Below are 18,419 nucleotides of genomic sequence, written 5' to 3'. Positions count from 1 at the left end.
ACAGTTTTCACTAGGAGTTTAATTTTGCTGAATGATGCTAGCCTTCGTTGTAACAGTAGGAGAGCATACCTCGGAGGCAAGTAATGTTAACTTCACATTGCAACACATTTTTAATTAAGTTAGTAAACTTCGGCATTGATGTAGTGGCAATTTGCTGGTACAGTGCAATCACATTTTCCGCATCTTCTCGTTCTCTGGAACACTCAAAAACATCTTTTCAGGAGTCTTTATAGATGTACTTTTACAGTATGATATTACACACCATTTGTAACCAATTTTTCAAAATGTTAATTCCAAAACAAGTTATCACTGTGAATTAGCATTATGACAATAGGAGCAGCAAGCTAGCCAGTGACATCACAGGCATCACATGACTTGAATGGAGTGTTTTAGTGGGCTTTCTAATTATTTGAATTTCATTTCTGTTTTTGTTAAAGAATACTGAAATTCAAGAGGAAAAAAGCATGTTAGGAGCATAAATGACATAATTAATCATTAAGACGTTTTCCAGAAAACTATCAAATACACTATTCTATCACTCCTATGTACTGTCTTCATCTGATACCAACAACAATGTTACCTGCAGCTATACATGGTGATGTTCAACCTGGATATTTGTCATCCTCCACAGCACAGATTCTGCCAGTTTAAATTGAGGTGGTCATGGTACATGCTTGGTATGGTGACTTGAAAAACCCTTAGTGTGCATGATGTTGGGAATGGTGCCTTATCCACCCAACCCATAGCCTGAACGAGATAACATTTGGTTATATAATGAGTCTTGATCAACCGGCATTGGTGCCAGCACGAGGTCGGTTGGCATTCCTGTCGTGATATGCTGAACTATTCCATGCGTCTATGTGGCAGGAGCTGCCCTCTCCAAAACAGCAACTATATCTTATTCGACTATTTATGAGTAGAAGCAGTGTTGCTGAAGTTTAGAAGCAGTGTTGCTGAAGTTTGATCAAATAATCAATATAAGAAATTTTCACACACGTGCCAGAAATCCTACCAGATATTACTGTCCCATCATAAGTAATGTTGTTCCACATGAGATGATAGTTGTTCATTATTGATATGCAATACTTCTGGTTTTCCACATAATTTGTTAATGTAATACAATCGGTGTTTTAATGTATTTATTGTAGTGTGTTTTCATGAATTTATTATGTAATTGTATGTTAGTTTGTAAATTCTTAAATCACAGAATATTTAAATTGTACCAATGATACATTATAATTCTGTATTTCCTCTGTGTATCAGCTTCTGAAAGCAGTGGAATTCGAGAGCCTGTTGCCAGTGATCTGTGAGCAAGGCTTACTGGCAAACTCAGTTACGTGTCTGTTTACAAACGACCTGCACCTCACAAAACTTGCATCGGAATTTATAATAAAAATGTCTAAGAATCCAACGACAATGAAGACTGTTTTATCTGGACAGCCTTTGAGTTATATGCAGACATCTAAAGCAATGAATTCAGAATTCTCATTCAGAGTTTATGAGGTATGGATGTCATTCTTTCTATAAGTAAATTGTTGTTCTTTTTCAGGCAATACTAAATTTTAAAACTTATAAATTTGTGACAGACTGAAAAATGTTTGGAATAGAGAAATAACTATTAAAAATAGTGATACTTCATGACAGGGAACAGTTTCAAGACTGACAAGACTGTCGCGATGTGCATGTAAATTCCACGTCATTATGATTTATTGTGCAAGTGATCCTTGCAACATGAAACTAGCTAACTCTCACCTTTAGCAACAAATAACTAAAGATGAAAAAGTTTAGTAATCAACAAGATGATTTTTTTTCCTTTAAATAGTGTACACAGTCTTTCCCTTAAGTGAGAATATTAATGAATTGGGCACACCCATCTAAGCTGATATAAGAGGCGCGACAATAAAGTAATGAGAATGATGTGAAAAAAGATGTTGCTTACCGTTTTAGTCAAGTTTAGTGTTGTCTCCTTCAAAGTAGTTCCCTTCTGATTGCACACACTTCTGCGCTTCTGCAATTGATTGTAACATTTCTCGAACTCATCTTCTGTAATATCCTCAAAGACCCTCGCCACAGCTTTTTGGACATCTTGTTTGAAAATGGTGTCCCTTGACCGCCGTTTTGATTCTTGGAGTGATATCTGGTGAATGAGGTGGCTGTGGTATTACTGAAATTTGTTTCGAGATTAAAAATTGCTGTACTGACAGAGCAGCATGGGATGGCGCATTATCGTGATGCAGAATCCAATTATCGGCAATGTTGGCGCAGACACGAAGAACTTTTTTATGAAATCTTTCTAAAATTTCTTTGTAGTAATATTGGTTAACTGTTTGTCCAGGAGGCACCCACTCTTTATGAACAATTCCCTTGGAATCAAAGCAGCACACAAGCATGCATTTCACTTTTGACTTTGACACACGAGTTTTTTTTTGGTTTGTGTGATCCCTTTGAGCACCATTGCGAACGTTGGCGTTTTGTCTCTGGATCGTACTGAAAAAACCAACATTCATCACCAGAGATAACATGGCTCAACAATTCTGGATTGATTTCTGTTTGCTCTAACAGATCAGTTGCCACATTTTTCCGTGTTTCTCACTGTTGTGGTGTGAGATTTTTGGGGACCGTTTTTGCACAAATCTTTCTCATACCAAGAACTCCAGTTATTATTAGACGAACCATTTCTCGATTGATGTTCAGTTCTTCTGCAATCTTTTCACAGATAATCTTCGATCAGATCATACGAGTTCACGCACCCTGGCCAAGTTGACATCCGTCCCTGAGGTTGATGGTCGTCCACTGCGGTCTTCATCTTCAATATTCGTTCTGCCTTCACTAAATATTTTATGCCAACGAAAAACTTGAGCTCTTGACATAACCTCCTCTTCAAAAGCTTTATGAAGCTTACCGTAAGTTGTCGTCGCATTTTCACCCAATTTAACACGAAAAGAAATGGCATACTGTTGTGCAGTATTATGCGGTTCCATTTCCGTGACAAGAGACACAAACACGTGTTAACTTATTACAGCACAATTCATGACTGAGCAGTTGCATTGAAGTGCCGCTTGGACTAGAAGCAGCTTATAGACCAAGGTCAAAGATATTGTGCCTACGCAAGCCTGCAGGGTTGCCACATCTTGTAAAGAAAATCAGTCTCATTACTTTATTGTCGCACCTCGTAGAGACGTATTTCAGCTTTCACTATTGTAGTGATATGGAGACATGTTTGTTTTCACTATTGTAGGTTTTTTGAAACCTCTAAAAATCAGAGTTTTTAAGTTATGCCAATGATATATCATACTTCTGTACTTCCTCTGTGTATCAGCTTCTGAAAGCAGTATGTATAAAATCAGTGGTGTGTGACTTTATCACACCAATAGATTGTGCATTAGTGTGTTACTTAGGATTTGAAGAAATGCAAGGCAAGTTCAGAAAGTGTGTATGAAGTTATTAACAATAATCTATTATTGTCTGTATGTACTTACACCAAAGCTACTGGAAATGTGAGTAGAAACTTTGATATTGGTGTGGGAGCTATGTAAGAGAGAGTGTCACTGGTAAGGATTCAGTGATTTCTTCTGCTCATTGTTTCAGAGCAGTGTGACAAGCTGCAATCCAAAGATGAGTGAAAACTCTGACTGTGGATAATAGAGTATTATTATTGTAATTTTTGGAACATCTGCTAATAGTCAAAAACATAATAATTTATCGTTAATATCTGGGAAGCTGCTGGTGGGTTAGAGTTGGTGTTAGTTGTGTACATGAGTTTGTAATTGGGGATTTGAATGCACCTGGAGCAGGAGCAAAATGTGAGCTTTAAATGCCTGCATTTATCAGACAATAAAATGACCCTGAATGTATGGCGACCCTCCCCCCTCTCCCCCCCTTTTTTTAAAATTGCTCTTGAGAAATTCTTATTTTTACCATACTATGACTAATCAAAATTACAGATTGTTTTATTGATATAAAATATCTGTCTAAAAAGTAAACATTATACCTATTCTCAACTTATGCCAATTATTGTCTGGATTTTTCTGTGAAAGGAGATGATAATTTTTAAAAAAAGGTTTTGCATTAATTTTTATCTTCATGTACTTTTTTGCCTATTATCTAACCCAGGGGTCTCCCATACCACTGTTTTTAGTAATCATTATCACTGTTATCGTCATCATCATCATCATCATCATTTGTAAGTCTACTGCCATTTCTTCCTTCCTGGCATACCTCACATACATCATCATCTTCTGAGCCAACCATAGCATTGTGATATTCTGTCCCAGACAGTGAGGATCCACTGGTCCAGTATGGATACTGAAGGTTCCTTTAACTCCCATCCCCCACCCCCCTTGGCTTGAGGACATGATCTCCTTGAAGAAACTTCGGCCTGTAAAGCTGTCACAGATGAGCCTTGAAAAGTCAGTTCACAACAACATCCATTTCGTTGAAGTTGTGAGGTCATATCACCAGAGGTCACACCAACAGGAATTATTATCAGGTCTGTGTTGTTCTTTGATATCATGTCCTTATCTTCCTATGTGTGACAACCCTTGAAAGAATCCAGTACCAACTTCTTCATTCTGTTAAGCAAAAAACCTAGTATTCTGTTCCAAATAATCTATCAGTGTGGCATCTGTTTGTCTGTCATCAATACTTTTCTGGGCATTTATAAGTAAATCCTGGAAGCAGTTTTACTTTTGGTATGGTTTTTCTACAAAGAGTCAAACATGAGGGAGCTACCTACCACCTGAGCCCCTGCAGGTCTGGGGGTAAGAATAGGCACGAGGTATTCCAGCCTGTCGTAAGATGTGACTAAAAGGAGTCTTACATGTTTCGCCCCTTATGTGACGGTCCCCTGTAGGGTTTGACCTCCATTTTTCAAAATTTTCCCGAAGAGCAAGCCAATTGGGGAAGGGCGCCTTACGTGGTGCATCGTGTCCATCATGCATTGAGATCTTTAGCCCACTTTCCCATCGTCGCATTGCAGTTCCGCCCATTCTCCATCTCTTGGACGAGGACACATTCCTGGGTGCATTTTTCCACCATGCACTATGCAGTGTCACTTTCTGTGCCGACAATGACCATGGACTTCCTTGTACGTCCTATCCAGCATGGTAGACAATCTGTTGTTGTGGAGCCACCATGTACCCTGTTAGTTGTAGCCGCCGACAACACAGGGATTGCTCTGCTGATGCCTGTGCTGTTAACTCCCCATGTATGCCAAGGAGTAGATGCCCATCACCCTGGGGCATCGAGACTCCCGGCAATGGCCATCGTGCCAGGTGGCCTTCGCTGCGGCTGGGTGGCGCCCGTGGAGAGGGGCCCTGGTCGGAGTGGGTGGCATCAGGGTGGATGACACACCATGAAGCACTGCACGTCATCTCTTGCAGGTGGTCTGCCGCCAGCAGTCTCTAAGTGGGCAAAGTCTAACTTTAATGCTAAGAAATATGACCCCAAGTCATTCCCCTCCCTGGCCACACCATGAGGAACGCCAGGCTAAGGATGACAGTGAAGCTTACCTGCCCCGGTACCTCGTATGTATGAGAGTTGATGGGGAATCTTTCATGTCCATGAAGCCTCTGTTTTTTGTGGAGAATTTGGAGGACAAGTTTGGGGAGGTGGAGGATTTGTCCAAAATGCGCTCTGGGTTAGTTTTGATAAAAACAGCATCCTCTGCCCGGTCACTCGCTTGTGGCAAGTTGGGGGATGTTTCTGTTGCCATCACACGTCATAAGAGCTTAAATATGGTCCAGGGTATTATATTGCACAGGGACTGTCTTTTGCAGTCAGACAATGAGCTGTGCACCAATTTACAGTGGCGAGGTGTTCATTTTGTCAGACGCATCCATTGGGGTCTGAGCGATAACCAGGTTGCCACCAGAGCATTAATCTTGGCCTTTGAGGGTGACACGTTGCCCAAGAAGGTCAAGGTGATGGTCTACCGCTGTGACATCAAGCCATATATCCCTCCCACAATGCAGTGCCTTAAGTGCTGGAAGTTCGACCATCCTCGCCTCCCATCTGTGTCAGCTAAAGAGAACATCATTCACCTTGCTTGCCACACTGCAGGATTTTACAGAAAGAGAGGAGAATAATGGAATATAAGACCCTGGACCAACTGACCTACACTGAGGCTAAGAGGAAATTTGAGTGCCTACATCCTGTGGCTATGACCTCCTTACAAGCCGCCGCTACGAGAACAGTTGTTGCCCCATCAGTTCCTCGAATTCCTGTCACTTCTCAGAACTGGGAGACTACACCTGCCCCCTTGGTGATGGGGGGGGGGGGGGCACTTCCCTCCCTGTTGCTCCTGCACCACCTACTTTGGAAGCAACAACCCCCCAACCATTGCGGATTTCAGTCCCCACTTCTGAGCGAGAGAAGCGTAAGGCTTCTTTGGCTCCTCTCGCTCGGTAGGGGTCTCTTGTGTCACTCCCTTCTCAGGTTTGTGCTAGTGGGAAAGATGACACCCGCCAGCAGTTGAAGAGCCCAAAAGCAGCTGGTCGGAGGGCTTCACGCTCATCCTCAGTCCCGGAGACTGATTCAGTGAAGTCCTCCCAGCCAGGGAAACCCAAGGAACAGTGCAAGAAATCGAAAAAGAAGACCCCTAAGAACAAGAAACTTGCGGTGGCACCCACACCACCGCTACCTACAAGTTCTACGTCTGAGGATGGGGTGGAGATCCTGGCGTCCGCTGAGGACCTAGATCTAGCCGGACCCTCAGACACAATGGATATAGACTGCTCATTGAATTTTCCATGCGTTTCCAGTCTCATGATTATGTCATCATCCAATAGAATTGCGGTGGCTTTTTCCACCGCCTGGCTGAGCTACGGCAACTGTTAAGCTTCACACCTGCTTTCTGCATTGCCTTCCATGAAACCTGGTTCCCAGCAATGCAGACCCCTGTCCTCCGTGGCTATAAGGGGTATTACAGGAACCATAGCGAATGTAATAAAGTGTCAGGTGGAGTTCGCGTTTATGTCTTGAACTGTCTGTAGTGAACCTGTGCCCCTTCAAGCCCCTCTTGAAGCTGTGACTGTCAGAATACAGACGACACAGGAAATAACTATCTGGAATGTATATCTTCCTTTAGATGGTGCAGTACCCCAGAATGTATTAGCTGCGCTGATTGATCAACTCCCTAAACCTTTCCTACTTTTGAGAGATTTTAACACCCATAACCCCTTGTGGGGCGACACCTGCTTACTGACCGAGGCAGAGATGTCGAAACTTTACTGTCTCAGTTTAACCTCTGCCTCTTAAATACTGGGGCCGCCACACATTTCAGTGTGGCTCATGGTAGATACTCGGCCATTAATTTATACATTTCCAGCCCAGGACTTCTCCTATGTATCCACTGGAGAGCACATGACAACCTGTGTGGTAGTGACCACTTCCCCATCTTCCTGTCACTGCCCCAGCATCAGGCTGCTTGCCCAGATGGGCTTTAAACAAGGCGTACTGGGAAACTTTCACCTCTGCTGTCACCATTGACTCTGCCCCACACGGTAACATCAATGTGATGGTTGAGCAGGTGACTACCACAATCATTTCTGTGACAGTAAACACGATTCCTCGCTCTTTAGGGTGCCCACGGCGAAAGACAGTCCCTTGGTGGTCGCCAGAAGTCCCTGAGGCAATTACAGAGCGTCCAAGCTCTACAGTGACATAAGCGACACCCTTCCCTAGAGCATCTGATGGCCTTTAAGCGGCTCCGTGCCCGTGTACACCAGCTTATAAAACGACGGCAACAGGAGTGTTTTGAGAGGTACGTGTTGACCATTGGGTGCTATATGTCACCTTCCCAAGTCTGGACGAAGATCAGACATCTTTTTGGGTACCAGACCCCAACAGGTGTCCCTGGCGTTACCACCAATGGCATGCTATGTACTGACACAAACATGATTGCCAAGGACTTTGCTAAGCACTATGCTCGAGCCTCTGCATTGGAGAACTACCCCCCCAGCCTTTCGCACCCGCAAACAGCAGATGGAAAGGAAAGTCCTCTCGTTCACTACACGCCACAGTGAACCCTATAATGCCCCATTTATGGAGTGGGAGCTCCTCATTGCTCTTGCACATGGTCCCGACACAGCTCCTGGGCCGGATTGGATCCACAGTTAGATGATTAAACGTCTCTCGTGTGACTGCATGCAGATTCCCCTCATTATCTTCAACCAGATCTGGTGCGATGGCATCTTTCCATCGCAATTGCAGAAAAGCACCATCGTTCTGGTGCTCAAACCCGGCAAAAACCCGCTTGATGTGGATAGCTATTGGCCCATCAGCCTCACCAACGTTGTTTGTAAGCTGCTGGAACATATGGTGTGTCGGTGGTTGGGTCGGGTCTGGTCCTCGAGTCACATTGCCTACTGACTCCAGCTGTAGGGTCGTCGGTCTCACGCTCCCTGTATGCAGACAACTTCTGCATTTCATACTGCTCCACCAGTACTGGTGTTGCTGAGCGGCACCTACAGGGAGCCATTCACAAGGTGCAGTCATGGTCTCTCGCTCATGGCTTCCAGTTTTCGGCCGCTAAGTCGTGTGTCGCGCACTTCCTGTCGGCGCCGTACCGTTCATCCGGAACCAGGACTTTACCTTTATGACGATCCACTCACTTTAGTTGAGACATATCAATTCTTAGGACTGGTTTTCGATGCCCGATTGACCTTCGTCAGCTTAAGCGGAAGTGCTGGCAGCACCTCAATACCGTCTGCTGCTTGAGCAACACCAACTGGGGTGCAGATTGCTGTACTCTGCTGCAGCTCTACAAAGTCCTTGTTCAATCCCGCCTTGGCTATGGGAGTCTGATTTATGATTCGATCATGCCCTCAGCATTACGTTTACCTGTACTCGACCCAATGCACCCCTGTGGCATTCGCCTAGCAACAGGAGATTTTAGGTCGAGTTCGGTGGCCGGCATCCTTGTGGAGGCCGTTGTTGCTCCAGTGGAGATCCAACGTGCACAACTGCTCACCAGTTATGTTGCACACATTCGTGGTTGTCCTGAGCATCCGAATTACCATCTCTTTTTTCCACCCACGGCAGTTCATCTCCCACATCAGTGGTCCAGGTCAGGGCTAACAATTGTGGCTCGCGTGCGATTCCTTCTTTCTGAACTGGATTTTTTTCCCTTTACCACCTCCCATCCAGGTCCATCTACATACACCTCCATGGTGTACACAGATTCGTCTGGGCCTTTTGCATGACTTAGTAACTCCTGCCGCTCTTCGCTGTCACTCTCTCTCAATTCTTGTTGTGTTCCGGGGCTCTGAAGTGGTTTACACCGATGGCTCAATAGCTGATGGTCATGTTGGTTTCGCCTGCATCCGCAGAGGTCATTTTGAACAGCATTACTTGCCTGATGGCTGCAGTGTATTCACTGCAGAGCTGGTGGCCATCTCTTGTGCTCTTCAGTATATCCGTTCATACCCCGGGGAATTGTTTCTTCTGTGTACTGTCTCCTTAAGCAGCCTACAAGCTATCGATCAGTGCTACCCTCGCCATCCTTTGGTAGCGTCCATCCAGGAGTCCGTCTATGCCCTGGACCAGTCCCGTCATTCAGTGGTGTTTGAGTGGACCCCGGGACACGTTGACATCCCAGGCAACGAACTTACCAACAGGCTGGCCAAACAGGCTATGTGAAATCTGGAGATGGGCATCTCTGAACCTGAGCTGCGTTCTGACTTACGCCGTAGGGTTTTTTAGCTGTGGGAGGTGGAATGGCATAACAGCACACACAACCAACTGTGTGTCATTAAGGAGACTACGAATTTGTGGAAGTCTTCTATGAGGGCCTCTTGCAGAAATCAGTTGTCCCCTGCCGGCTCCGCGTTGACCACGCTTGGGCAGCCCACGGTTACCTCTTGCGCCGTGAAGACCCGCCTGAGTGTCGGCGTGGTGCCCGATTGACAGTGGCCCGTATTCTGGTGCACTGTCCCACTTTGACTGCCCAGCAACGAAATCTTGGGTTACCGGACTTGTTGCCGCTAATTTTATCTGACAACGTCTCATTGGCTGATTTAGTTTTACCTTGTATTCGGGAGAGTGGGTTTTATCATTTGATCTAAGTATTAAAGCATGTCCTTTGTCCCTCTGTGTCCTCCAGCCTAGTGCTTCTGGGGTGGAGGTTTTAATGTGTTTGCAGAGTGGCTGGTTTCTCCTTTTTTATTCTTGTGGTCAGCCAACCATGGTAATCTACTTTGTTGTTTTAATCTCTTCATCCTGTTTCTTGCATTTCTGTGGTTTTCTTGTCTCTTTTGTCCATTTACATGTTTGTTGCCCTTCATTGTTCTTGTGATTTTTCCTTTCATTTTGTTTTGAGTTGTCAGTCTCGTTTGTTTTATTCTCACACTTGTGGCATTGTTTTATCCAGAACAAGGGACTGATGACCTCGTAGTTTGGTCCCTTTCCCCCTCTTTTAATCCAACAAACCAACCTGCCATCTGCTTGTGCACACTGCATTACGTTATTGCCAGAACTTCTGAAGGGAACACTTTTAACACCAATCACGTTGACAGTAACATTTCACAGCTTATCAAAGCATTGTTCTCTGTTGTACTAAGCTCTGTCCTCTGTATCATCCTCAGACACCAGCCAGTACTTGCTTTGAATTCTGCAATGCATGCAATTTGACAATTCTTCTTTACCTCCCCATTTTGGAATTTCTCGTAGTTGGGAAGCCTTCACTGCATTGGCCTGACATACATCTACATCTACATAGATTCTCTGCAAGCCACCATATAGTGTGTGGCGGAGGGTATCCTGTACCACCACTGGGCATTTCCCTTCTTGTTTCACTTGCAAATAGAGCAAGGGAAAAACCACTGTCTGTATGCCTCCATATGAGCCCTAATTACTCATATCTTATCTTCTTGGTCCTTATGTGCAATGTATGTTGGCGGGAGTAGAATCGTTCGGCAATCAGCTTCAGATGCCATTTATCTAAATTTTCTCAACAGTGTTCCTCGAAAAGAATGTCACCTTCCCTCCAGGTATTCCTATTTGAGTTCCTAAAGCATCTCCGTAACATGTATGTGTTGTTCAAACCTACCGGTAACAAATCTAGCAACCCACTTCTGAATAGCTTCGATGTCTTCCTTCAATCCAACCTGGTACAGGTCCCAAACACTCAAGAAGTACTCTTTTTAAGAATAGGTTGCACCAGCGTGCTATGTGCAGTCTCCTTTACAGATGAACCACTCTTTCCTGAAATTCTCCCAACAAACTGAAGTCTACCATTTGCTTTCCCTACCACAGTTCTCACATGTTTATTCCGTCTTGTATCGCTTTGCAAAGTTACACCCACATATTGAAACAATAGGACTATGTCAAGCAGGACACTAGTAATACTGTATCCATACATTACGGATTTGTTCTTCCCACTCATCCACATTAACCGAAATTTTACCACATTTAGGGCTAGCTGCCATTCATCACACCAACTGGAAATTTTGTCTCAGTCATCTTGTATCTTCCTACAATCACACAACTTTGATACCTTACCATATACCGTAGCATCACAGCAAACAACTGCAGATTGCTGCTCACTCTGTCCCCCAAATCATTTATGTATATAGAGAACAACAGCAGTCCTATACTGGGTCCTATTATTTAAGAAGTCTTTGAGCCATTCACATATCTGTGAACTTATTCCATATGCTCGTACCTTCATTAACAGCCTGCAATGGGACACCACATCAAAAGCTTTCCAGAAATCTAGAAATATTCAATCTGCATGTTGTCCTTCATCCATAGTTCGCTGTATATTATGTGAGAAAAGGGCAAGCTGAATCACGCACGAGTGGTGCCATCTAAAACCATGCTGATTTGTGGACAACAGCTTCTCAGTCTCCAGAAAATTTTATTATTTTCGAACTTAGAATATGTTTAAGGATTCTGTAGCAAACAGATGTTAGGGTTATTGGTCCCTAATTTTGCAGGTCCGTTCTTTTATCCTTCTTATATACTTAAGTCACCTGTGCCTTCTTCCAGTTGCGTGGGACTTTGTGCTGGGCGATAGATTCGGTAAGGGGCCAATGCCATAAAGTACTCTTTGTGAAATCGAATTGGGATTCCATCTGGACCTGGTGACTTACTTGCTTTCAGCTCTTTAAGTTGTTTCTCTACACCAGGGATCCTTATTACTATGTCGTCCATACGGGAGTCTGTCCAATGGTCAGATGAAGATAGGTTTGTATGATTCTCCTGTGTGAACGATTTCTTGGATGTGAAATTTAAAACTTTGGCTTTCATTTTGCTATCTCCAATTTCCACAGACTGGTCAACAAGGGACAGAATGGAAGCCTTAGACCTACTTAGCAATTTGACATATGTCCAGAATTTCCTCGGGTTCTCTGCCAGATCTTTTCCTAAGGTGTGATGGTTGTAGTTGTTGTACGCTTCGTGCATAGATCTTTTCACAGACGAACGAATCTCTACTAACCTTCGCTTGTCATCATTTGTTCATTCCCTTTTGAACTGAGGGTGCAACAACCTCTGCTTCCTCAGCATCCTCCAAATTTCATTATTAAACTATGGCAGGTCTTTTCCATCCTTTATCCACTTACTAGCCACATAACTGCCCAGACCATGATTTACAATCTGCTTAAATTTTACCCATAATTCCTCTACATCCATGTTACTGGTCACTAAGTGATGCCAATTCACTTTCTAAGTGAGATGCTAATAACTGCTTATGTGCCCTATCCAGCAGAAACTCTCTCCTAGCCTTCTTGACTCATTTGTTAACATTCAGAGTCATAGTTGCTATAGTGACATCGTAATCACTAATCACCTTTCCCATACTGGCATTACCAATAAGTTCCGGCCTATTTGTAGCTACAAGATCTAAGATGATCCCATTGCGTGTGGGCTGCGGAGCTAGCTGCTCAAGCTAGTTTTCAGAAAACATGTTCAAAAGTATTTTGCATGACTGTCTATCCTGTAACCCCCCACCCCCCCCCCCCTTTTTCTCTCTCTCTCTTTCTCCCTGAATGACTCTAGAACAGTCACAGTAGAACTGCATTGCCGGTAAAAACATCCAACAATTAATTTGGTTTCACCTACACCTGCTAAATGTGACCAGATAACTTCACTGTCACACTCAACTTGGACCTCACTAGAGACAACAGTTTTGTCAACTGCACGAAACACTCCCGCTCCTATGGCCTCTAATCTGTCTTTCTGATATATGTTCCATGATGCACAAAATATCTCAGAGCTTTCGACTTCAGGTTTCAGCCAGCTCTCGGTCCCAAGAGTAATTTGACTGCGAGAACTGTCCTGAAGGACAGTAAATTCAGGGAAATTTGTTACAAATACTTAGACAGTTTACTAATAAAATTATATTGTGCAACCAGCTGCTCCAGTTCATGAAATATTTCCTGCTTCGGTCCCCTGAAAGTTTGGTGTGTAGAACTGCCATTTTTTAATATGTTCTTCATCTGACACCACCCATGAACATTTGCTCCTGTGACACCAAATTTTCTTCTTGCAGCACAGTTGTTTGTGGCCTATGCTTCATGAATAACCAGTAACTTAAAGTTTTTGTTGTCTTGTCTGTCAGATCAATTGTGAAGTGCAAACTTGTAGACCCAAACTTCTCAGCAGAGTAACTGCTGTGATTTCCATCCATTATTGATTGCAACAATTCACAGTTCTTACAGTGCAGAATACATAAGGAAATTGAATTTCAATAAATGAATTGTGAAATTGTACCACTTCAAGTTAACATTGTTGCCAACCTTGAAAATCAGCAGTGCTGTACAGCAGTAGCAGCTGTAGTGTCTCTCCTGTAGAAATGTGTAAAGTGCTTGCTGAAAAGTAATTCCTCCAAATTATTTATGTGACAACTCATAAAGCTTTTAAAATAAAACAAATGTTATTAACATTCTATAACGTGATTACGTAAGCTTTCCCGGCGTAATAAGTCTTGAAAGTCTTTTCGGGTTTGCTGCCGGATCCTAAAATCAACTTGACTCGATATTTCGGGGATCCAACTGTTCGCCATCTTCAGGAAATGCTGCTTCTGCTGATGAGTCCCGCTGAGAACTGACGCAAGATTGCAATTCGACGTCCTATATAGGCCACCGTTCAGTACACGGCGCATGCGCCGCCCATCACGGTTTCTGCCTTTCAAAACAGGGAGGTGGCGCCGCCCTTGGTGAAACATTGCTGGCAGCGATATATTGCAATCCATGCCGAACCGAAGAACGTTCAGTTTTGATGCGAGATAATACGGGATTCCAAGTTTTGCTAAGAGGAAACCCATTGTCTCTGTTGATTAAATTATCAGCCAACCTAATTTCAATCGCCTCTTTATAGACACTATCCCAAAATCCGGAAATGTTGGCAATCACAACAGTTTCCTCAAATTTCATTTTGTGTCCCTCATTTAGGCAGTGTTCTGCTACGGCCGTTTTTTCCAGTTGTTGTAGCCTTGTGTGATGGCGATGTTCCACACACCTGTCATGCACTGTGCGAATAGAACGGCCAACGTAAGCTTTCCCACATTGACACGGGATTTTATACACTCCGGGTTTCCTAAGTCCCAAATCATCCTTCACAGAGCCGAAAAGAGCCCTAATCTTAGAAGGTGGACGGAACACACTCTTAATGTTAAAATTCCTTAAAATTCGTCCAATCTTAAACGATAAGCCTCCAGCATAAGGAAGAAAGGCCACAGACCTATGTTCCTCTTCGTACGCCTCCGGAGATGGTCCAAATTCCATAGCCCGACGAATCTGTTTCTCGGTATATCCATTTTCCTTAAAAACAGTCATCAAATGCTCAAGTTCTTGGGTTAAGCTGTCTGCGTCGGAAATGGCATATGCTCTCCGTACCAAAGTCCTAAGGACGCCACTACGTTGGTGTGGTGGATGAAAACTCTTAGGGTGCAGATACCAATCTGTATGTGTCGGCTTTCAGTGAACACTGTGTCCCAAAGTTCCATCTGGTTTTTTATAAACCATTACGTCTAAAAATGGAAGCATCCCATCATTTTCAACCTCCATAGTAAATTTGATATGGGGATGAAGACAGTTGAAGTGGTCCAAAAATCAAACGTAAGACACTTTCACTGTTGAAAAAGATTGGTATCTGCACCCTAAGAGTTTTCATCCACCACACCAACGTAGTGGCGTCCTTAGGACTTTGGTACGGAGAGCATATGCCATTTCCGACGCAGACAGCTTAACCCAAGAACTTGAGCATTTGATGACTGTTTTTAAGGAAAATGGATATACCGAGAAACAGATTCGTCGGGCTATGGAATTTGGACCATCTCCGGAGGCGTACGAAGAGGAACATAGGTCTGTGGCCTTTCTTCCTTATGCTGGAGGCTTATCGTTTAAGATTGGACGAATTTTAAGGAATTTTAACATTAAGAGTGTGTTCCGTCCACCTTCTAAGATTAGGGCTCTTTTCGGCTCTGTGAAGGATGATTTGGGACTTAGGAAACCCGGAGTGTATAAAATCCCGTGTCAATGTGGGAAAGCTTACGTTGGCCGTTCTATTCGCACAGTGCATGACAGGTGTGTGGAACATCGCCGTCACACAAGGCTACAACAACCGGAAAAAACGGCCGTAGCAGAACACTGCCTAAATGAGGGACACAAAATGAAATTTGAGGAAACTGTTGTGATTGCCAACATTTCCGGATTTTGGGATAGTGTCTATAAAGAGGCGATTGAAATTAGGTTGGCTGATAATTTAATCAACAGAGACAATGGGTTTCCTCTTAGCAAAACATGGAATCCCGTATTATCTCGCATCAAAACTGAACGTTCTTCGGTTCGGCATGGATTGCGATATATCGCTCCCAGCAATGTTTCACCAAGGGCGGCGCCACCTCCCTGTTTCGAAAGGCAGAAACCGTGATGGGCGGCGCATGCGCCGTGTACTGAACGGTGGCCTATATAGGACGTCGAATTGCAATCTTGCGTCAGTTCTCAGCGGGACTCATCAGCAGAAGCAGCATTTCCTGAAGATGGCGAACAGTTGGATCCCCGAAATATCGAGTCAAGTTGATTTTAGGATCTGGCAGCAAACCCGACAAGACTTTCAAGAACATTCTATAACTTTGTTCTTCATGCCTATGTAATTATTTCTTAAAATGGTCATCTTGGCGATGAACACATTTTCCCAACAAGAGACCAGTTGATACCATCACTGTAGATTGTTTGACTTTGTTGACAGGGCCACATCATCACCTCTGCCTGCAGTGCATCATCACTATGTCAACAAATGTGTTCTTTTAGTTTTGGAAACAGGCAAAAGTTGGATGGGGTGAAGTTGGGACTATATGGAGGATGATTGATGGCAGTGAACCTAAGGTGTTGGATTGTTGCAGAAGTCGCAGCACTTGTGTGTGATCTGACATTGTTGTGCTGGAGGAGAGGGTGTTCCATGTGTGGATGAACTGCCTGCACTGAGGTTGACCCCTCACCTGTGATTGAGTGGGAGATTATTCCAAAGTCTGGCAGGCAGCGAAAAACTTTCAGAGGGGCTGATCGTAGGGCCACCCTGGTTTGTTTGATGAACAGGTTTCAGGCGTTATCTGTGGCTGATGATGTCTCTGAGCCGGATGCAGTCATCCTCCCTGTTCCAGAGGAAGCTTCTCGGCCCGCAAGGTCTGGGCATTCACAGAGGGTGGGTTTGCTGGTATTTGGGAGCTCCAACATTAGGCGCATAATGTGGTCCTTTAGGAACATGGATGCCAAGAAGGGGAAGGAAGCCAGTGTGCACTCCGTGTGCATTACGAGGGAAGTCATTCTGGATGTGGGAAGGGTGCTTCCGGATGCCACGAAGAGTACAGAGTGCAGCCAACTGCAGGTGGTGGCTCATGTCGGTATCAGTGACGTGCGTCACTTTGGATCGGAGCAGATTCTGTCAGGTTTCGGGTGGCTAGCGGAAATGGTAAAGACTGCTGCCAGTCTTGCTTCCGAGATTAAGGCGGAGCTCACGATCTGCAGCATCGTCGATAGAACCGACTGTGGTCCTTTGGTGCAGAGCCGAATGGAGGGTCTGAATCAGAGGCTCAGGCTGTTCTGTGACCTTGTAGGCTGCAGATTCCTTCCGCTTAATAGGTCGGGAGTCTACTACACACAGGAGATGGCTACACAGGTAGCGGGGGCTGTGTGGAAGGGACTGGGCAGTTTTTGTAGGTTAGAGGGTCTCAGGGAACCACAGAAGGGGCGTCCGTCTAAAAGTGGGCAGGTAAAACACAGTAAGGTAGTCGTAGAAACGATTGGTATTGTAGTTGTAAATTGTCATAGCTGTGTTTGGAAAGAACCAGAGCTCCAGGCCCTAATAGAAAGCACTGAAGTTCAAGTAGTTGTAGATACAGAGAGCTGGCTGAAGCCAGAAATAAGTTCAGCCGAAATTTTTTTAAACAATATAACAGTGATCAGAAAGGATAGATTAAATACAGTTGGTGGTGCAGTCTTTAGTGCTGTCAGAGGTAGTTTGCCTTGTAGCGAAATTGAAGTAGATAGTTCCTGCGAAATAGTATGGGTAGAGGTTATACCTGACAATTGGACTAAACTATTAATTCGATCATTTTATTGACCCCCTACTCAGAAGATATAGTTGCTGAACAGTTCAAAGAAAAGTTGAGTCTCATTTCAAATAAGTACCCCGCTCATATGATTATAGTCGGTGGTGGCTTCAATCTACCCTTGATATGCTGGAAAAATTATACATTTAAAGATGGCGGCAGGCATAAAACATAATCCAAAATGGTACAGAATGCTTTCTCAGAAAATTATTTTGAACAATTAGTTAATGAGCCCACTCGAAGCGCAAAAAGTTGCAAAAGCATACTTGACCTTTTAGCAGCGAATAATCCTGGACAAATAGTGAGTATTTTGACAAATACAGGGATTAGCGACCACAAGGCAGTTGCTGCTAGGCTGAATACTGTAACACCTACAACCATCAAAAAGAAACGCAAAGTATATCTATTGAAAAAAGCTGATAAAAATGCTCTTAACACCTTTTTAAGAGACAGTCTTCACTCCTTCCAATCTGCTCATGTAAGTGTTGTGGAATGTTTTGAGAGAGAGAGAGAGAGAATCGACAGCAGTTGACATAAATTAATAAGTGATGGTACTGATCCCTCATGGTACACAAAACGGATCAGATCGTTGTTGCAGAAGCAACGCAAAAAGCACGCCAAATTTCAAAGAATGCAAAATCCCCAAGATTGGCAAAATTTTACAGAAGTTCAAAATATAGCACGTACTTCAATGCGAGATACTTTTAATAATTTCCACAATGAAATTCTCTCTCAAAATCTGGCAGAAAACCTAAGGAGATTCTGGTCATACATAAAGCACACCAGTGGCAAGACGCAATCAATACCTTCGCTGCGCAATAACAACGGTGAATTCACTGATGACAGTGCCACTAAAGCAGAGTTATCA

General features: G+C 43.9%; 1 protein-coding gene across 1 annotated transcript in view; it reads left to right on the top strand.

Annotated features, from left to right (window-relative positions):
- LOC126183588 (26S proteasome non-ATPase regulatory subunit 5-like) overlaps positions 1–18,419 on the top strand; it is a 190,527-nt gene that overhangs the window by 45,045 nt on the left and 127,063 nt on the right. The window contains exon 3 of the mRNA XM_049925686.1: positions 1,264–1,503. Coding sequence (XP_049781643.1) covers positions 1,264–1,503 — 240 coding nt within the window. The remainder of the gene's footprint in view (positions 1–1,263; positions 1,504–18,419) is intronic.

Source organism: Schistocerca cancellata, chromosome 4 (genome assembly GCF_023864275.1).
Source record: "Schistocerca cancellata isolate TAMUIC-IGC-003103 chromosome 4, iqSchCanc2.1, whole genome shotgun sequence".
Taxonomy (NCBI): Eukaryota; Metazoa; Arthropoda; class Insecta; order Orthoptera; family Acrididae; genus Schistocerca; species Schistocerca cancellata.
This window is presented reverse-complemented; position numbering and strand designations above follow the sequence as displayed.